At 40.5% G+C, this 22511-nt stretch overlaps 1 protein-coding gene across 1 annotated transcript in view; it reads left to right on the forward strand.

Moving 5' to 3' along the window:
- The window catches only part of Cpne4 (copine 4), a 337088-nt gene that overhangs the window by 283407 nt on the left and 31170 nt on the right, over window positions 1-22511 (forward strand). Inside the window, exons 8-9 of the mRNA XM_076867682.2 lie at window positions 4261-4347; window positions 11902-11961. Of these exons, the coding sequence (XP_076723797.1) occupies window positions 4261-4347; window positions 11902-11961 (147 nt within the window). The remainder of the gene's footprint in view (window positions 1-4260; window positions 4348-11901; window positions 11962-22511) is intronic.

Consider the following 22511-nt stretch of genomic DNA (forward strand, 5'->3'; position numbering starts at 1 on the left):
AGAGGGTATTAAAGGTGAGATTGTAACAATATATCATATATCATATTTTAAAACCACCAAAGCCTGATGCTTTCAAACGGAAAGAAATCTCTAAGTCTCACTGATGAAATGGACCAGATGCTACTACACCTTAATATATCACTAAGATAACAGAACATTTTAGTTCAGCCACACAGCCCATATTTTAACACATTTGCGCACAGTGGGAACTATTCTTCATTGATTTTACAGTATTTACTGGGAAGTACCTAAACTCCAGGAGCTCTGTCAGGTTCTAGTTATACCATGACGTTATCTCTGAAGCTTGCAGACTAGTGGGAGTCTAGGTAGAACATAAACCTATGCAAATCATGTCCACAAAAAAATAAAAATAAAAATGCAGTTACAACTGGTCGTAAATTTTATTTAAAAGCTGAGCCAGGATTTTAGTCAGCTTTTTCACTGCTGTGACTCAAAGACCACACAGAACAACTGTAAAGGAGGAAAGGTTTTTTTTTTGTTTTTTTTTTTAAGGGCTCACAGTTTCAGAGGTCTTAGTCCATAGACAGCAGGCTCCATTCCTCAGGGCTTGGGGTGAGGCAGGACTTCATGGTGGAAGAGTGTGGCAAAGGGATCCAGCTCACATGGTGGTCAGCAAGCTGAGAAAGAGACTCCACTCTCCAGATACAAAATATATCTCCCATAGCCCACACCCACAATAAACCACTTCCTCCAGCCACACCCCACCTGCCTCCAGTTATCGCTCAATAATCCATTCAGGGATTAATTTACTGATTAGGTTAAAGCTCTGACCAAATCATTTCTCCTCCAAACCTTCTTGCATTGTCTCATATGTGAGCTTTCGGGGAACACCTCACATCTAAATCATAACAGCCAGTTTAGGTACAAAAGTGTGAGCTACAAGAGATAATCCAAAAAGGCAACATTTAAGTTGAGGTCCTTGAAGTATGAAGAGAAGCAAAAGGTGTATCAAGTGAGAAAAAGGCCCTACAGGCAGAGGGAGGAGCATGGTGAAGGGTGGAGGCAGGAAAGATCTTGGTGTGGTTGAGCACTTGGAAAAAATCCGGTGTGTATCTGGAGCAGAGAGAGCCATGCATGAGCTGTGGTCAAATCAGGGCAGAGGCCAGCAAAAGCAGATTTTGGTAGATTCTTCTAAATGCCATGAGGGTGCACTCACGTGGTTAGTTAAATTTTAATTAATTAAAATTGAATTAAAAATTCAATTCATCCGTTAGCCACATTTCAAGTGCTCAACAGCCTCCTGTGACTGGCAGCTACGATCTTGGATGTGCAAATGGAAACTATTTCCATCATTGCAGACGGTTCTATTGAACAGCGCTTCAAAGGGTTTTAAGCTAGAGGTGACACGACTGGTTTTAATTTTTTGAAAGATCGCTCTATCTACTGCATAGATAATCAATTAAAGAGTGGCAAGAGAGTGAGGCAGGGAGATCTGTTAGGAGACTGTCAGGACTGAATAAATGGTAATGGAGCTAGAGATAAATAGAGAGATTTAAGATACGTTTGGGAGATGGGAACCATAAAATTTGTTGAGGAATGGGATACCAGGGAGAAAGGGAAGGAGAAAAAGGATGATGTAAAGATGCATTGATCCTGGAAATAAGGAAGTTTTGTGGCAGGGATGTGCAGTTTGTGAATAAAATTAGAGAATTAGGTTCTGGAAAAACTGGGACTCAAGGGAGAAGCTGGCCTATAAGTGAATTTGGGGAGCTGCCAACAAATAAAGGCTATTTAAAGTTGACAGAAGGTATGAGTAACTGGGAGAGAGGAGAGAAGAGAGGTCAGAGGAGGTTTCAACCCTGAGGAACCTCAGTGAGCAACATCAGAGGGTGAGAGAAGATGGTACCATTCAAGCAAACTTCTTGTACAAGTCATGGTTCTGGATGAATTCTTGAGTACCCTTCATAAGCACCCTTAGTTTAAAGTGGCCCAAGGGAAGATTTTCAAGCCCAAATGGGGGAGCCCCCACAAGACCCTCCTAGAGGGAGGCCAGGATTTTGAGTGACACTGAGGCCAATGTGAATCCCAGAGCCAGCAGTTACCACCTATATGACCTGGGCAAGTTTCTTCTCTTCTGTGGGCCTCATCTTGGACTCATAAAAGTAGGTTGTGAGAAGAATTAAATGGGATTGCTGAAGTAGAGACACTATAGATAGGTGTGACAACTTCATTCCCAGACAATGCAGTTTACTTAGACCTGGTTCATCAGCCCCCCTACCACCCCCATAGGTACAAAGGCCCTAAATACCTGCAGGGTTTGATTCTACTTTCTTGGGAGCCCTTGCTTGGCTAAACTAACTTATCCTACACTACCAAGTTATCTTGGCCTGAGATGAGAGTTGACTTTTCATGGATAAGCATTATAATTCTTAACAGAATTTAGAATCTAAGGTTTCCTCTCACTCTAGTCAGAATGGCAGTTATCAAGAACACAAATAACAATAAATGCTGGTGAGGATGTGGGCGGGTGGGGGGAGACGTATGCTCATACACCGTTGGTGGGACTGCAAATTAGTACAACCACCATGGAAAGCAATGTGGAGATTCCTCAAAAAACTAGAAATAGAACCACCATATGACCCAGCTATCCAACTCCTTGGTATTTATCCAAAAGAACTAAAATCAGCGTACTACAGTGATTCAGCCACTTCAGTTCACAATTCACAACAGGCAAATTATAGAATCATCCTAGATGCCTGTTGATAGATGAATGGATCAAGAAAATGTGGTATATATGCACAATGGAGTTTCACTCAGCCACAAAGAAGAATGAAATAATGGCATTTCTGTAAATGAATGGAAATGGAGAAAAAATGTGCTTAGGCTCAGAAAATCAAGGGTAAAATGTTTTCTTTCATTTATGGAAACAAGAGCAAATGCACCAAAGAGAATTTCATTTTTATGTATATATAGAAAATACCAATCAGAAATAAATAAATAAAAGAGCAAAAGAAAGATCAGTAGAGTATAGGAAGGAGAATAGAAGGAAAGAGGAGGAGAAGGAAGAAGGAGAATGGGGAGAATAGGAATTGAAATCAAATTCCTTGCATGCATGATTTTATCAAAATTAACCCAAATACTATGCATAATTATAATTCTCTAAAAACAATAGAACTCAGAACTCAGGAGACCAGCATAAGCTTTTTTACGCAGTGGAAAAAAACATTTCAGAAGCAAGGAACAGACACTTTCCAGGCCTTTGCTAATGTCCCATTGACCAAAATAAGTCACATGACTAAGCTCAGCCCCATTCTGGGATGGAATTATAGAAACACATGGGCACCAAGAGGAGTGGATCACTGGAGGCCACTAAAGTGTCAGTCTGCCCCTGTCACATCGGCCTCAGAAACTGCTTCATATCAGGCACTTCTGATTGTCAAGGGGTGAAATTTTGTCTCTTTGGTGGAAATCCCAGGATCCAACTCCCAGAGGATGGTGGGCAGGAGCATTTAATGGCTCTTGAATGTTTGTCTTGAAGGTTGATTTAGTCCCATGAAATCTGGAGGCTGGAAAGGTTGAAAATTATTCTTCTACATTTCCCTTTAACTCCCAGCTAACTTCTTAGGCCTCAGCCATTCCTGAGGCTCCCATCTTATCTCTCATAGGAGTCCCTTTGGAGATCAATTAAGCCACTGTTGTAACACACATGTATCTACTATTTCAATCTTCAGTGAAGTCTTATGTAAACTCATCAGTGTTCCTACTAACATTTGCAGCCAACATTCAATGCTCCTCACTTTTCCTACCTTTTCAGCCAATTCCCAGGTGCTAAAACTTAGCACTGTGTATCACTCACCTGTATGTCTGCAGGTCTCCTATTTTCTCTGATGTTTAATTGGAACCCTATGAATAGTAAGCATTTACTGTGTGCCAGACACTGGCCCATTACATAGATTAATCATGCAATTATCACTATAATTGAAATAGATATAATTGAAATAGATATCATTCTAAGTTCCATTTTATAGAGGAGATGCCTACGGCATAGAGAAATCAAGTCATTTGCCAAAGGTCACATAGCTGGGAAATGGAGGAGCTGGAATTTGAACCAGGCAGTAACATCAGAGTCTCACCCTGTCATTCAACCTTACTGTTCCCCTCGATGCAAGTGTTACTATCTAAACCACTCGTCAGCCCTCCACCGCAGTGTGTCCACAGAAGTATCCAACATCTTGGCCTCATTAAATGACTCGACTTCCTCCTGGGCAGCTTCTCAGGCTATGACCCTTCTTGTTGCAGGTGCAGTGGGAGTGCATCAATCCCAAGTACAAAGCCAAGAAGAAGAATTACAAGAACTCAGGCATTGTGATTCTGAATCAGTGCAAGGTACGTAGGCAGCCCTCTCTTCCAGGAGTGTGAAGCTAGGTCTGTCTGGAAGGAACAGTTCAGGCTATGTGATCAGAGGGAGAGAGTGTGACAAGGAAGAGATCCTTTTTAAGACAAGGAGAAGGAAAGGGGAAACACTGGAGAATGGCATTGCATTGACCAAATTATATTGTTATATGGTGTGCATGTATCAATCGATATATGATAAAAAAAATCCAACCATTATGTGCAATTATAATGCACCAATAAAAATATGGGAAAAATCAGAAATTTAATGTATTAATGGATACACAAAAGAGAAATGTAATCGTAGGTGCCTTGGAACCAATCACAGATGCCAATGTCACTATTTCCACCCCCAAGGACACCCCTTGCCCTCAAAGACAAGGGAATCCTGGTCACTGTTTAAGCTCCTCTCTGTTCAGGAAGATACCCAAGTCAATAGCCAATATTTCTAGGACACTTACTATGTGCCTATCACAGTGTTCAGTGCTTTACATGTGCTATCTCACTCATGCTGAAAGGGACCATGTAAAAAAAAAAAATCATGGAAGAAGAAGAAAGGGCCTAGAAATTCCTCCTAAAGAGGTTCAACTTTGCAGAAAATTCCATATGCTAATAACTAAATCTCTTAAATTACATCTGAGAATAATTCTGCTGCTAGTTCGCTACTTACTATGTAAGAATAACTTCAATAAATTCTATGTAACTGTCACCACAAGCCTTTCAAATGAAGTAATTTAAGTAGCTCAGAGTCATGCGAGTGGTAAATGTAACAATGGAGATGTTAAGATGTCTGCCTGACTCTACCATATGCACACATACACACAGAGAGAGAGAGATGGGGTGGTGAGAGAGAGAGAGATGCTCCCCAATTTATAATGGGGTTATATCCCAGTGAACCCATGGTAAGTTGAAAATAACATAAGTCAAAAATGCATTTAATACTTAATACGCATAAACTACCAAACATAGTACACTGTAGACTATTGGTTGTTTACCCTCATGGTCTTGTGACCAACTGCAAGCTGTGGTTCTCTGCTGCTACCCAGCACTGAGAGAACATCATACTGCATCTGCCTAGCCTGCAAGATTATCAAAACTCAAGGTATGGTTTGTACTGAAAACAAATCACTTTTAGAACTTCAAAAAGTAAGTAACATCACAAGATGAGTCCTTGTAAATTAGACACTGTGTGTGTATCAGGTTACTTCTCCCAAACTGGTTTCTCCATGGCAGCTAACTGCTGCAGGATCACATCCTTATACAAGGACAATAAAGGAAAAGGTTGATTGATCTGATTTAGGTCACATGCCCACCCTTTGAGCCTATCACTGAAACTAAGGATGCCTGGAGTCATTGTTTTATTCATTTTTAAAAAAATTTTCTTTATGCTTTGGCATCTTTGGGCTTTGCATATCCAGGAAGGAACTGCCACACCCCTTGCTGTCCAACATGCCTTTGATATGCAAACTAACCAATCTGGAGCCCATACCCTCAACCACCCTCCTTATTGAACTCTCATACATCACGCCCACTCCCCCCCCCCCTGCATTATGTCACCACAGGGACAGGTTTTGGATAACTAGAGACAACCTGTAGTTCAAAGTCTGCTGAAAAGGATTCAAACTGCACAATCCTAAGACTGGTTGACTGCTTATCCTGCCTCATCCATTCTCTCTTGTGAAAATCACAATGAAGGCTTTTATCCAAACTTTCATCTCACTCCTTCCACTCCCTGACTGACCCCGATGTTGCCCATGGGACCCTCCTATGTGCTGCGACATACCCTCTACCCTGTGTCATTCATCTAATCATACCTATACAAAGCAAATCCTGGGTATACTCAAAACAGCCATGTGACCAGGCCTGTGCCCAGAGAAGCAGGAGAAACACATAGATGAACCAATTCAATGGTTATCTCTCTCCTTAAGGTGACTGCACATTCTCTGTGCTGACCTTCCATCTGAGAATAATTGAGTTGATCAGATAACACAGCACTCAGATGCCACTGCTCCCAAGATCTTACCTCCTTGATACTCTCCCAAGATCTTACCTCCTTGATACTCTCCCAAGATCTTACCTCCTTGATACTCTGTCAGGGAAAGTAGTGCCGTGAGAAAGCCAAGAACAGGCACTATCCAGAGGACTCAGTGATCATCAACCCCAGGAAAAACCTGCCCATAGATGTGTGCCACCAGGAGGTGGGATCTCCAGAGACCAACGCAGGATTTCATGTCAGTCTCTGAGAAGCTTCCATCAAATGGAATCTGAGAAGTGAAGGAGGAGAATCAGTTGCTGGCTGTCGAGTAAAAGGGTCCATTCTGTAAGGTCCCTGGCTGCAGCTACCGCATCTGTTTCTTTCATCAACTGCATAGTGAGTGCTCAATAAATTCTTGTTGAATACATGAGTAAGTGAATATCACCAAGAGTCAAGCAGCAGAATATTTCTTTTTCTTCTCCGATTTCTATTTATTTTTTTATTGATTTTTATTTTTTTAAATACACGACAGCAGAATATATTACAATTCTTATTACACATGTAGAGCACAAATTTTCATATTTTTGTATAAAGTATGTTCATGCTAATTCATGTCTTCATACATGTGCTTGTTTTTTATTGCATTACAATTCTTATTACCCATACATACCACAATTTTTCATATCTCTGTTTGTTTATAAAGTAGTTTGAAACCCAATTCGTGTCTCCATACATGTACTTTGGATAATAATGTCCATCACATTCTACCATCCTTGCTAATCCACTGCCCTCTTTCCCTCCCACCCCTCTGCCCAATCTAGAATTCATCTATTCCTCCCATGCTCCTCCTCCCTACCCCACTATGAGTCAGCCTCCTTATATCAGAGAAAACATTCAGCATTTATTTTGGGGGGATTGGCCAACGCCATCCATTTACCTGCAAATGCCATGATTTTATTCTCTCTTATTGCTGAGTAAAATCCCATTGTGTATATATGCCACATTTTCGTTATCCATTCATCCACTGAAGGGCGTCTAGTTTGGCTCCATAGTATAGCTATTGTGAATTGTGCTGCTATAAACATTGATGTGGCTGTGTCCCTGTAGTATGCTGTTTTTAAGTCCTTTGGGTATAGTCCAAGGAGAAGGATACCTGGGTCAAATGGTGGTTCCATTCCCAGCTTTCCAAGAAATCTCCATACTGCTTTCCACATTGGCTGCACCAATTTGCAGTCCCACCAGCAATGTATGAGTGTACCTTTTTCCCCACATCCTCGCCAACACTTATTATTGTTTGTCTTCCTAATAGCTGCCATTCTGACTGGAGTGAGATGGTATCTTAGAGTAGTTTTGATTTGCATTTCTTTGATTGCTAGGGATGTTGAGCATTTTTTTATATATTTGTCGATTGATTGTATATCCAGTTCTGAGAAATTACTATTCAGGTCCTTGGCCCATTTGTTGATTGAGTTATTTGTTTTTTCAGTGCTTAGCTTTTTGAGTTCTTTATATACCCTAGAGATTAGTGCTCTATCTGATGTGTGACAGGTAAAGATTTTCTCCCAGGATGTAGGCTCTCTGTGCACCTCACAAATTGTTTCCTTTGCTGAGAAAAGACTTTTTAGTTTGATTCCATCCCATTTATTGATTCTTAGTTTTAATTCTTGTACTATAGGAGTCTTATTAAGGATGTTGGGGCCTAATCCCACATGATGAAGATTAGGACCTACTTTATCTTTCTATTAGACGCAGAGTCTCTGGTTTAATTCCTAGGTCCTTGATCCATTTTGAGTTAAGTTTTGTGCATGGTGAGAGATATGGGTTTAATTTCATTTGTTGCATATGGATTTCCAGTTTTCCCAGCACCATTTGTTGAAAATGCTATCTTTTCTCCAGTGCATGTTTCTGGCACCTTTGTCTAATATAATATAATTGTAATTTTGTTGGTTAATTTCTGTGTCCTCTATTCTGTACCATTGGTCTAACAGTCTGTTTTGGTGCCAATACCATGCTGTTTTTGTTACCATTGCTCCGTAGTATAGTTTAAGGTCTGGTATAGTGATACCACCTGCTTCACTCTTCCTGCTAAGGATTGCTTTAGCTATTCTGGGTCTCTTATTTTTCCAGATGAATTTCATAATTGCTTTTTCTATTTCTATGAGGAATGCCATTGGGAGTTTGATTGGAATTGCATTAAATCTGTATAGTGCTTTTGGTAGTATGGTCATTTTGATAATATTAATTCTGCCTATCCAAAAGCAAGGCAGATGTTTTCATCTTCTAAGGTCTTCTTTGATTTCTCTCTTTAGGGCTCTGTAGTTTTTATTGTATAGATCTTTCACTTCTTTCATTAAGTTGAATCCCAAGGTTTTTTTTTTTTTTTGAGGATATTGTGAATGGGGTAGTTTTCCTCATTTCCTTCTCAGAGGCTTTGTCATTGATGTACAGAAATACCTTTGATTTAAGGGTGTTGATGTTGTATCCTGCTGCTTTGCTGAATTCATTTACTAGTTCTAGAAGTTTTCTGGTGGAGTTTTTTTTTTTTTGGGGGGGGGGTCTTCTAGGTACAGAATCATATAGAATCATATCGTCAGAAAATAAAGCTAATTTAAGTTCTTTTTCCTATACATATCCCTTTGATTTCTTTCATTTGTCTAATTGTTCTGGCCAGTGTTTCAAGAACTATGTTGAATAGAAGTGGTGAAAGAGGGCATCCCTCTTTCACAGTTTTTAGAGGGAATGCCTTCAATTTTTCTCTGTTTAGAATGATATTGGCCTGAGGCTTAGCATAGATAGCCTTTACGATGTTGAGATATGTTCCTGTTAACCCTAGTTTTTCTAGTGTTTTGAACATAAAGGGGGTGCTGTATTTTGTCAAGTGTTTTTCTGCATCTATTGAGATGATCATATGATTCTTTAAGTCTATTGATGTGATGAATTACGTTTATTTATTTCCGTATGTTGAACCATCCTTACATCCCTGGGATGAATCCCACTTGATCATGGTGCACAATCTTTTTGATATATTTTTGTATTCAATTTGCCAGGATTTTATTGAGAATTTTTGCATCTATGTTCATTAGAGATATTGGTCTGAAGTTTTCTTTCTTTGATGTGTCTTTGCCTGGTTTTGGGATCAGGGTGATATTGGCCTCACAGAATGAGTTTGGAATTACTCCCTCTTTTTCTATTTCCTGAAATAAATTGAAAAGTATTGGTGTTCGTTCTTCTCTAAAGGGCTGGTAGAACTCGGCTGTGTATCCATCTGGTCCTGGGCTTTTCTTGGTTGGTAAGCTTTTTATGGCTTCTTCTATTTCCTCACTTGATATTGGTCTGTTTAAATTGTGTAGATCTTCCTGACTCAATCTGGGCAAATCATATGACTTAAGAAATTTGTTGATGCCTTCAATGTCTTCCATTTTATTGGAGTATAAGATTTCAAAATAATTTCCAATTATCCTCTGTATTTCTGTAGTGTCTGTTTGGATATTACCTTTTTCATCATGTGTGCTGGTAATTTGAGTTCTCTCTCTCCTTCTCTTCATTAGTGTGGCTAAGGGTCTGTCAATTTTATTTATTTCTTTTTTCAAAGAACCAGCTTTTTGTTTTGTCAATTCTTTCAATTGTTTCTTTTGTTTTGATTTCATTGATTTCAGATCTAATTTTAATTATTTCTTGGCTTCTACTGTTTTTGCTGCTGGTTTGTTCTTTTTCCAGGGCTTTGAGATGTAGTATGAGATCATTTATTTGTTGACTTTTTCTTCTTTTAAGGAATGAACTCCAAGCAATGAATTTTCCTCTTAGTACTGCCTTCATAGTGTCCCAGAGATTTTGATATGTTGTGTCTATTTTCTCATTCACCTCTCAGAATTTTTAAATCTCCTCCTTAATGTCTTCTGTGACCCATTGTTCATTCAGTAGCATATTGCTTAGTCTCCAGGTGATGGAGAAATTTTTATTTTTTATTTTGTCATTGATTTCCAATTTCATTCAATTATGATCTGATAAAATGCATGGTAGTATCTCTACATTTTTGTATTTACTAAGAGTTGCTTTGTGGCATAGTATATGGTCTATTTTAGAGAAGGATCCATGTGCTACTGAGAGAAATTGTATCCACTTGATGCAGATTGAAATATTCTATATATGTCAGTTAAGTTTAAGCTATTGATTGTGTTATTGAGTTCTATAGTTTCTTTTTCAACTTTTGTTTGGAAGATCTGTCCAGTGGTGAGTGGTGTGTTAAAGTCACCGAAGATTATTGTGTTTGTCAAGTTGACTCTTGAACTTGAGAAGAGTTTGTTTGATGAACATAGCTGCACCATTGTTTGGGGCATATATATTTATGATTGTTATGTCTTGTTGGTGTATGGTTTCCTTGAGCAGTATGTAATGTCCATCTTCATCCCTTTTGATTAACATTGGCTTGAAGTCTATTTTATTTGATATGAGTATGGCCACTCTTGCTTGCTTCTGCTACCATGTGAGTGGTATGATTTTTACCAACCTTTCACCTTTAGTCCGTGTATGTCTTTTCCTATAAAATGAGTCTCCTGTAGGCAGCATTTTGTTGGGTCTTTTTTAAAATCCAATCTGCTAGCCTATGTCTTTTGATTGGTGAGTTTAAGCCATTAACACTTAGGGTTACTATTGAGACATGGTTTGTATTTCCAGCCATATTTGTTTATTTTTGACATTTTTCTTGAATTGGTTTTACTCTTGATTAGTTTTTCCTTTAGTGTACTATCTCCCTCAAACAGCAGAATCTTAAAGAAGCAAAAATTAATTCCTGAAGTCAACGAAGTACATGAGAACCCAGATGATGGTAGCTGTCAGGAAGCAATGATTACGTGGGTTCCAGCATAGAAGTTAAAAGGATGAACTGTGTAGTCCAGACTTCCATAATATGAATCCCCAACCCCACCATCTACTAGCTTTGTGGTCTTAGCCTTAGTTTTCTCATCTACAAAATGAGCATAATAATAACAATAATATGATCTCCATGAGGCCATTCTAAGAATTAAATGAAATAAAATATGTTAAGTGCCTGGGTACACACTAAGTACTCAAGAAATGATAAGTCATTGTTGTTTATGGCAGGAAAAGGGTTTAATTAACAGCAAACTGTCAGTAAAAGCCTTCCCAGCTAATTGAATCTGAAAGCCGCCAATCTCGATCACCCGCATATTAAGAATGTTACCAGTCCTGGGACTTAGGCACAGGAAAGAAAGACTGAAGCCAAAGTATGAGACATTATTGATTCCAAAACAGAAGTAACCTTTGAAAATATAGTTTGGGTTTCACCCCAGAGGCAGAAGTTGATTAAAATCATACATAATCCCAAAAGAAAAGAACGGGGAATGGATATTTGCAGCCCTCACAGGCTCATCGGTGTTGACCTTGGTTTCTTTCTCTCTTCTAATGGAACAAAATCAACTCACCCCTTTGCTGCCCACAGATTTCTTTCTTGCCCTTTCTTCTGGTTTAGCTGCCCATCCCTAAAGTTTAGGCCCTCGCACTGCCAGGAAAAAGATGGTGCTGTTTTTAAGTTGGTTTCCTCTCCTCTTACGCAGATCCACAAGATGCACTCCTTCTTGGACTACATCATGGGTGGCTGTCAAATCCAGTTTACAGTAAGTTGATTGTTGGTTCGTTCTTCTTCAGAGGGAAAGAAAGGGGAATGGTACTGGGTCTGTTAAACCCAGGGTCAGCTTTGTTCAAGTCTCCTTGCTGATGTCGTTGTGTGGGATCATGTTTCACAAATGAGTTTATGCTCCTATTTTCTCCAGTGCATATGGTTCTCAGCATCCTAGCAGGATTCTTGCCATGCAATCTCAGGTGATTTGAGGAACCCTCCTGATGCCTTCCATTCCCTCAGTAACCCTGTGAGGAATGAAGTAGTATGTAGGTTGCCAGATTTCAACACTTGGTGAGAAGCATTTGTAGGAAATGAGTCATGCTAGTAAGTTTCACTGAGCTAAAACACATGCCTGAGTTGTGCTCGAGTGGCCAGAAGACAAACACCAGTGTCATTACCTGAGGGTTAGCGCCAAGGGCTTATCAGTCAATAAAAAGGTAAATTCCAAAGATTGGGGAACCAGGTTGAAATCAGGCTGAGAAATAGAATGGATGTCTAGTCTTAGCGCATGAATTGATGATTATCCCGATATAACCTGTGAGTTCATGGGATTTACATACTCCTGATGTGTATGGGGTGGGTGACCTGGGTCTTTTTAAAGTCCCCCCAGGTAGGTCAAGGTTGTGAGACCATCGGCCCAGGAACCGCTTGCTTTCATTACTTCACATTGAAAATCTTCCTAGGCTAGGGCAGATGTAATCTCCAGAAAAAAAAAAAAAATCCCCAGAACCAGATGGCAAAATAGAGATATGCTAAAACCCATGGGAAAGCAACATGAACATAAATCAGAGAGATACAATCTGTACCGTGTTTGTTTCTCAACTCACAGAAGCACACACATGGAACTAAGCCCTCTTTAGTTCCCTGGCCTGCCTCAGACAGGTGAGAAAGGCATGGAAAATCGGTTTAAATTTTTTGTACAGGATTGGACCCAAAAAAGTCTCACAGAACTAACATATGCCTGGGACCAGAAATAGTGGTGCTCAAAGGACTAAAAGAGGGAATCACAAAGGGTAATTCAAGTGGTCATTTGATAGACTCAAGTTTTCTTAGCTAAATGCTTATCTGTTCCACTCAGAAAAGTCTACCTATGACCTGCCTAAACTCAGGGCACTGCTCACTTACTCTTTAATACTTTTGTGTGTGTGTGTGTGTGTGTGTGTGTGTGTGTGTGTGTGGTACTGGGGATTGAACCCAGGGCCTTGTGCATGCTTCGCAATCACTCTACCAACTGAGCTATATCCCCAACCCCTTATTTACTCTTGAATACTTTAAAGGAGCTAATTATTTGGTCACTTGTCCAAAGCCTGAGATTCTCTAATGATCCAGTGGCCCATCCCTCCTACACGCACACTGGCACTTACAGAAGGTAGTGAACAGGTTTACTGTGGGCACACAACTAACACATCTGTTCCGTCGGTTCTCTGCTGTTCCAGGTCTATACAAATGGAAGCAGGGAGGTCATAAATGACAACTACTGGAAATAGTTTCCCAAGATGTTAGGCAAAGGAACGATTTCAGAAAACTATTTATAGGTTTTTTCAAGGGAAAGCTTTATTGATTTCAGTTTGTTTTAGATTCTATAGCTCCTATGCTCTTGAAGAACTTTTTATTCAACCTTCAAAGGCAGGCTTTGCCCTTGGAATTGTGCTGCAAAGAATCAGCCCCCCCAAAACCCAAGAGTTTAATCCCAAAGCATTCCCAGCTCCATACCCTGAGTCTTAGATATCCCTGTGGCCTGTCTGACACAGGAATGTTGCCCTTCATTCTTTGTTTTCTCCCTTCTCACTTGGCTAATTTTCCCCAAATGGGAAGGGGAAGTGTTGGCCACCAACCATACCCCAGTCCTGGACTCTCATCCCTTCCAGTGCCAACTGAGGGACCCCAGGGTATTTGAGTGGAGAGAGCAGTATGCACCCAAGAATGAAAAGATGAGAAGAACGTGCAGATAAATGCTGAGAAAAGGGGGACAAGTCATCAATAGTTCCTGCCACAAAACTCTTCCTCCTGCGGCGTTGCAGGCTGGAGACTCAGAAGAGGATTGCTAGGTATTCCATGTTGAGTGTGCTGTTAAAGGAAACATCCTAGTTACCTCAATGTCATTTTCCTCCAAAATTAATCTGCTTTCTCATATAAATCTTATTGCTCAAGCAGTACAATCTAAAGTAAATTATAAATTATAATGCAAACAGTAAAAATTAACATATTTAATATGGTCTAGAAGTGTTTGCTTTCTTCCCAGTAATTCTAGTGAAGCCATGTGGCAATACGAAAAGGAAATGGCAGAGATGAGAGGAGAAGAGGGAGAGAAGAGAAAAGTGTTCTGCTACAGTAATTTTTTTTTTTTTTTGGTACTGGGGAGTAAACCCAGAGTGACACTTTACCACTGAACTACTGAGCTGCTCCCAGCCCTTATTTGTTTGTTTGTTTGTTTCTAGACAGGTGTCACTAAGTTGCTGAGGCTAGCCTGAAACTTGCAGTCCTCCTGCCTCAGCCTCCCAAGTTGCTGGGATTATAGGCATGTGCTACCGCTATGGGCCCTCTGAACCTCCTTGAGCCAAAAATTCCCATTGGCACATGATAGGCTCCATGGCTCCTGAGCAAACCCAGTAGCTTTAGCCAAGACAAACTATTTGTTACTCTGGAGAATGACCCTCAGGAGCCAGAGGTAGCATGTGGTTCTGAATGTTCTCCATTTGCTCCTCAGGAGCTATTCCTCCTTCTCCACCTCTGCTCTCTGTGCCCCAGGAGACTGACCTCTGGATACACTAGCCAGGCTCTCTCCTGCTCTTAGCCCTTGGTTGGGTTTGACAGGCAAGAGGCTCCAATCAGAGATCAAATAGGAGGTAACAACCAGGAATAGTCATTCCCCCAGCTTTCTGCCTGCCAAGCTGTGGCTTGGCAGCGGCCTTCTTCCTCTGTTGAAGGCAACGGTTCCCATCAGGTTCCCTGTCCTGCAGATGGTTCTAGTAATCGCTCAGTTCTCATTTCTACTCCTTCCTACCTTTTCTGGTTGGTTTCAACTGAATTGTTGTCAATCATCTCTTTTCAGTGTGTTGTTTGTTTCCTATAGAGACTCTGACCAGCACAGATGACATGCAAGAGCTTAAAGAAAGGTCTTGCATCTCCCATAGACGTTGGTGCTTCCGCTTCAATTTAAGAGAGTTAAAGCCGGGTACAGTGTTGCACACCTGTAATCCCAGGGACTTGGAAGGCTGAGGCAGGAGAATCACGAGTTCAAAGCCAGCCTCAGCAACTTAGCCAGGCCCTGAGAAACTCCATGCTATTAAAAAGTGCTGGGGATTTGGCTCAGTGGTTAAGTACCCCTGGGTTCAATGCCTGGTACAAAAAAAAAAAAAAAAAAGAGTATTAAAGATGAGATATCCTTGTCTTTAGATGCGAGGCTTCTCAAAATATTTTTCTTGAATTGTAATCAATCAAACCCTAAACCTTTAAGGGAACATAAATTGTAAGGAAAGAAACAAACTGAATGGATATATATGATACTGGGCGTTTTTTTTGTTTGTTTGTTTGTTTTTTAAGAGCACCTTCATGAACCTAAGTATTTATGCACATGCACTTATATTTTCCAATAGCAAATACCACGACCTTACTTGGGTTAATATGAATAAGCAGGATATATTTAGGGGGATGTTGGAAAGCATTTGGGGCTCCAAACTTGAGTGGATTTGAATTCCAAGGTCATTTGGTAGATAATGGAATGTCCAAAAGGATCATGAACATGGCATTGAAGCCAGTAGCAATGCTTTAGAGAAGTAAATCTGGGGCCAGGGAGCTGGAGTTGTGGCTCAGAGAAAGAGTGCTTGCCTAGCATGCATGAAGCACTGGGTTCGATCCTCAGCACCACATAAAAATAAAATAAAGGTATTGTGTCCATCTACAACTAAAAATAAATGTTTTTAATAAAAGAAGAAGTAAATCTGGGAGTGTTTGCTAAAAGGTATTGATGATGGTCAAGGGAGTATAAAAGATGAAGTAGGAAAAGACTCAAGCCCACCACAACAGGCCTGGTGCAGGTGCGGGGAAAAGGCTGAAGGAGTATGGCACCAAAGGAAGAGGTATTGTGGGAAGAGGCAGGGTCTATGACACAATGAGGAGACTGAAAGCAGAGAGTATGATGAGTTCATGAAGAAGCGAAGAGTTCTTTACCTTCCTGGCAGAATATGGCCATCTTGTTCATGTAAATGCACAAGTTAAGAGGAACTTGAGGATGAATTTGGTTTTGGACACATTGGAAGTACTTTCAAGTATCCCGGTGCAGATGGTACTTATCAATATGAACCTAGGTTTCAGGAAAGATGTGGAGCCACACATGCATGAGGCTGGATCACCTGACCAAGGAGAAGAATGCAGAAAGACAAGGGACTTGAAGACAGGAAATTGTAAAGGACCTCCATCTGATGGCGGGAGGAAAAAAATTACAAGATCAAGGGCAACAATCCTAAAGGACTAAAGAGAAGACAAAGGGTAAAGAATAATAAGCCATGAATTGGTTATATGATGAGAAGATATATGGCATCTAAAGAACAAAAGAAAAAATTTTAGCAGAACGAGATAGATGAGACCCTGGAGTTAGGGAGGAAACATAAGGCAAGAAAGTGAATACAGAAGGTCTAAGTACTAGTTCAAGAAAGTTGAAGGCCGTGGGGTTAGACCCCAAGTTCCTTAATAAGACACCTATAACACAAGAGTTAAAACCAAGAATCAACAAATGGGACGAATTCAAACTAAAAAGTTTTTTCTCAGCAAGAGAAATAATATGTGAAGTGAATAGGGAGCCTACATCCTGGGAACAAATTTTTATCCCTCACACATCAGATAGAGCTCTAATCTCTATGGTACATAAAGAATTCAAAAAGTTAAACAACAACAACAACAACAAAAAAAACAAATAACCCAATCAATAAATGGGCCAAGGACCTGAACAGACACTTCAGAGGAGGATATACAATCAACCAACCAATACACGAAAAAAAATGCTCACCATCGCTAGCAATCAGAGAAATGCAAATTAAAACTATTCTAAGATATCATCTCACTCCAGTAAGAATGGCAGCTATTATAAAGTCAAACAACAACAAGTGCTGATGAGGATGTGGGGAAAAAGGTACACTCAGACATTGCTTGTGGGACTGCAAATTGGTGCAGCCAATATGGAAAGCAATATGGAGATTCCTTGGAAAACTGGAAGTGGAACCACCATTTGACCCAGCTATTCCTCTTCTCAGACTATACTCAAAAGACCTAAAAATGGCATACTACAGGAACACAGCCACATCAATGTTTATAGCAGCACAATTCACAATAGCTAGACTGTGGAGCCAACCTAGATGCCCTTCAATGGATGAATGGATTAAAAAAAATGTGGCATTTATACACAATGGAATATTACTCAGCACTAAAAAATAACAAGATCATGGCATTTGCAGGGAAATGGATGGCATTAGAGCAGATTATGCTAAGTGAAGTTAGCCAAGCCTCCCAAAAAAACAAATGCCAAGTGTCTTCTCTGATATAAGGGAGGTGACTCAAAATGGGGTAGGGAGGAAGAGCATGAGAAGAAAATTACCTCTAGATAGGGAAGAGAGGTGGGAGGGAAAGGGAGGGAGAATGGGAATTGCATGGAAGAGGGAAGGAGACCCCCTTTGTTATACAGAATACAGGCATGATGATATGAGGGGGGAAAAAAGTGGGTCACATTAGATTGGGTAGAGAGAAGTGATGGGAGGGAAGGGGAGGGGAAGCGGGGAATGGAAGGGCAGCAGAATAAAATAGACATTATTATTGTTGTGGGTATATACGTGACTGCATGACCAATGTGATTCTGCAACCTGTACACTCAGAAAAATGAGAAATTATACCCCATCTGATTCAAATGTATAAGTCAAGATCATTGTACTGTCATGTGTAACTAATTAAAACAAATTTTAAAAAAATGAAAAAATAAATAAATAAAAAGACCTGCCATAAAAAGAAAGAAAGAAAGAAATTTGTAGGCAAAGGGAAGGCAGGGAGGCAGAGGAGAATGCCCCATGAAGGGAAAGTAAGTAAAGATCCTAAAAAGAGTCCTTGTTAACGATTCTTATTATTTTTGGCCACCTAGACACTTGAGAATCTGATACACCATCGATATCCTCTTGCTAGAAACTGCATACACCCAACTTTGCACATGACTTGGGGAGGTCAAGGGCACCCCGTCAACGATTCTTATTATTTTTGGCCACCTAGACACTTGAGAATCTGATACACCATCGATATCCTCTTGCTAGAAAGTGCATACACCCAGCTTTGCACACGACTTGGGGAGGTCAAGGGCAACCCTGAGGACAATCTTCCTACATCACGTGAATCCTTGAGTCATAGGAACTCTAAAGCAATGTTGCATCTCAGTCTTGGAAGAGGTGAGTCAGGTGAAACCGAGACCGCGGGGAAAGAGATTGGGTTTGGCACGTGGCACCACAGCTAAAAATAAAACCAGATACTAGAATTTCACACACAAGATACAAAATTATAGAGAGCATGGAAGAGGCAGGCACCATAAGGTATTTGGAAAGGAAATGGTAGAAGAATTAAAGGTTTCCTTTGAAAGATACTGCTTTTTCAGGTGCACAAAAAAATGTTCATTGTAACGAAGATTTTTCACAGAGACAAGCTGTAAGCAACTTCAATATCCAGCAAAAAGATAGCGGAGATGCAGATTTCACTACTGCTGTGCTTTCTTTAAAAGGACCATGATAAGGCCATTTTTAATTATAATGACAAGGATTAGGTAATAACATGAGGCGACGGTTAGGATATAGTGAAGAAATAACATAAAGAAGAGCTATTCTGTGATCACAACTATGTAATATTATACACACCACAGTGCATATACTAAAATTTGGACATGCTCCAGTACATACATAGTATATATACTAAAATTTGAGTATGTCTCCAAGAAATCATGTGTTAGAAACATAATTCCCAAAGCAACAGTGTTGGGTGGTGGGGTCAAGTGGGAGGTGTTCAGGTCATGCGGGCTCTATTCTCTTGGATGCAAGAATATTGACTGCAAAAGGGCCTGAGTCTGAGAGATCAGTGGTTATATGATGCCAGCACTGTGCTCTTCGACTTCCCAGCTTCTAGATACATGAGCCAAATAAATCTCTGTTAATTGCAAATTACTCAGTCCATGTTATTCTGTTATAGCAGCACAAAAATCAATGAAGACAGTATTGTGAAATAACTAGAAGAGAAAAATTAGTAGAATCCTGAGTGGTAATTTTTTTTTCTTACTTGTGGATGACGTTTGTCTCATTTATCATTTTTTAAAAATTCAAAAAAAAATGATATTCTCTCCCTGATCTCTGTCTTCATTTAATAATATAATATGATGTAATGGAATAAGCTAAATTTGGCTTCTCCCATCTGACCTTCAAGCCTAAAAGTCAGATTACATATTTAAAGGCTCTCTTGGGAAATCTTTTTTAACCCAAACACATTTAATGCATCTTGTGTCCACACCTTGTCCCAGTTTAAGTTTTTAAGTCCTTCTTATATATTCGAGATTAACCACTGATGGATTCTCGGAAATACAAGTGAACCCTGCCTCCTGAGCCCGTAGGCAAAGCCAGGACATGGGTTGAAGAGGGAAATGTTTTGCCGTTTCCAGGACATGAACCAAATGACCTCAGAAGTCTTCCCCTATTTTCCTGTTTTCCACCCTTCCTTATAAAGTTTTGTGGAAATAGAGAGGAATAAGAATTTATCGTATCATTTAAGAAATGGCCTGATTTGGTTAGAATACGAGAAGTTCAGTGGTAAGTTCAGTGGTGAAATGATTAGATTATGAGAGGTGTGTGCTCTGGTCGGTCCATCGTAGTTTGAATGGACCGACTGGGTATTAACTGTAGTCAGGTGGGGTGTGACTAGAGGAGGTGAGTCCCCGGGGCAGTTCCCTGGAAGGATTCTTTTTCCCTATCCCCTCCCACTTCCTCTCTCTGCCTCCTACCCACTGTGAGATGAGCATCCTCCACCATGCACTTCCGCCATGGTGTTCTGCCCTACCTTGAGCCCAGAGCAATGGAACCAGCCAACCATGAACTGAACCTCCAAAACCATGAGCCCAAGATAAACATTTTCTCCTCCAGGTTGGTCTCGGGTATTTGGGCCACAGTGACAAAAACACCTGACACCTGGCCCAAAGTAAATAATATCTCCACCTACAAGGCTCTTTGCAGGAGTCCAAATTGTGTACAGACTTATTTTAAAAAGATACCCCAGAATATAATATCATAAAGGCTGACCACAGGTACTAAGAGATGGAGCCACTAACCAGAGGCTGCCTCACAATGGCTGCAACATTAACAACATTAACAGGTTCCGTGAAGGCAAAGGATCTGAGGAGCAGGGTTTTGAAAGACGCTCATCATTGCTTCTAGCCTTTTGCCAGGAACAGCTCCATGCCCTGGGGACTTGGTGGTGGCATGAAGGGAGCATTTTGCCTTTTTCACAAGGTTTTGCAAAGCTGCTCCACAGCTTTGTTTAATAATGAGAGTGGCCTCCTGGGCAGAAGGAAAAGGCAAATGGGCGCCTGTTCCTGGGCTGCCCGCTGAGAAGATTGGAGCCCATACCAGAACCACAGGTTTCCATAAATGCTGCATATCCCAAAATGAAAAATGTGGCGGTTCGGCAGGCTCTCCAGCACTCTGGAGTCTAAGCGTCTGTAGCCGCCCCCACAAACTGGGCATTTTTCAGTCATTTTCTTGCTTCTATTTCTCAACTTAATCCCCAATCGTTCACTGCCTCCCCGTTGCTTTCTAAAATAAATCTAACCTTTCACTCTGTTCTCTTTCCCCTAATGCTAACTTTAAAGAGCACAAAGAATTCCTGGGAGAAGGCCACCTCCTGAAGATAGATATTTTACCTCTAGCTTCATGAAGGAGATTTTTAGAAACTATCACTTGCCAGGAAAAGAAAATCTTTCAGCTGCCATGTACTTAAAACTGTTCATTTAGTCACATGAGAAAAAAAAAATATATATATATATATTTTTTAATGAGCCATGGGAACTACAGAAAGGACTGGAAAGCAATCATCTTTGTTTTATTGGCTTTGTCATCAGTTAATTTTTTTTTAAGTTGATACCTCCCCCAGACCTACTGCAGAATCTCCTGAGCTGGAAATAGCCTCTCCAATTGTTGTAGATCCAGGGGCCATTCCCATGGGAAAAGTGGAAGCCCCCAGAGGGTTAACTGCAGGGGGAAAGGAAACTTCCAGCAGCCACATCTGTGAGTCTATAGAGCACCACCAAGAACAGGCAACCGCATACTGATCCTTCTAACTCTGGCTTCACATTCTTCCATTATCCTCAAAAGTGGTATCTTCCTCCTCTCTGGCTCCCCAAAATCTGCCTACCCTTTTTCCATGAATGACATCCAACTCCACAATAAATAAATCACCAAATCCTTCTCATTTCTACCCCTTAATGTCTTCAACCACAATCCCCCGTCTCCACATCGTCTCTGCCCCCACCCTAGTGTGTTAAAAATAAAGAGCTTATTCCAGGTCTGAGGATGAAGAATTGATAGAAATGAAATGACATAATGGACCCGGAGGGGGAAGGAGGAGGCCAGAGAGGGGGACAGAATTCAAGGAGGCATCCAGTCTCAGGATGTGTAGGGTCAGCTGATAATGAATGCCTCCTTAGGGTTTACACCCTAACCACCTCTTTTGATTTACCCTGACCCCAGCTCTAAGATATGTTGTTAAATTTTTTTTTTTTAAAATACATTGTTGCATAAAGTCTATGTATACTCATCCGGACATGACACACATTTCTCTGGATATCATAACATACTCAACCAAGTAACTGATTCACCTGGGCTCAGGTGACTGGCAACAGGTGGCTGCATGCTTGGAGGATCTTCCCCATGCCCAGGGAGAACAAGGAACCATTTTATTTCTTTATTTGCTGTTTTTCCCATGGATTTTTTTCCCCTCTGGTCTATCTACATAACCTGGTTTCATTCTCTGATTCTCTATCCACACACCAGCCTCTCTGCTATCATATAATGTCTTTGACACTTCAGCATTCTCTGGCAGGTCATCAATACATGGGGCTGATTGTCAGCTTCAGTATCAAGAAACACAGATAGAAAGGACTTGAAATCAGCATACTATAGTGACACGTCCACGTCAATGTTTATAGCAGCTCAATTCATAATAACTAAGCTATGGAACCAAACTAAGTGACCTTCAAGAAATGAATGGATAAAGAAAATGTGTGGTATATATACAATGGAATATTACTCAGCTGTAAAGAAGAATGAAATTATGACATTTGCCAGTAAATGGATGGAATTGAAGACTATCATGCTAAGTGAAATAAGCCAATCCCAAAAAAACAAAGGCCAAATGTCCTGTTTGATATGTGGATGCTAACACACAATAAGGGGGTGAAGAGGGAAGAAAAGAAGTTCATTGGATTAGACAAAGGGAAATGAAGGGAAGGGAAGGAGGATGGGAATAGGAGACAGTAGAATG

This window comes from Callospermophilus lateralis, chromosome 10 (assembly GCF_048772815.1).
Source record: "Callospermophilus lateralis isolate mCalLat2 chromosome 10, mCalLat2.hap1, whole genome shotgun sequence".
In the NCBI taxonomy this organism is placed as follows: Eukaryota; Metazoa; Chordata; class Mammalia; order Rodentia; family Sciuridae; genus Callospermophilus; species Callospermophilus lateralis.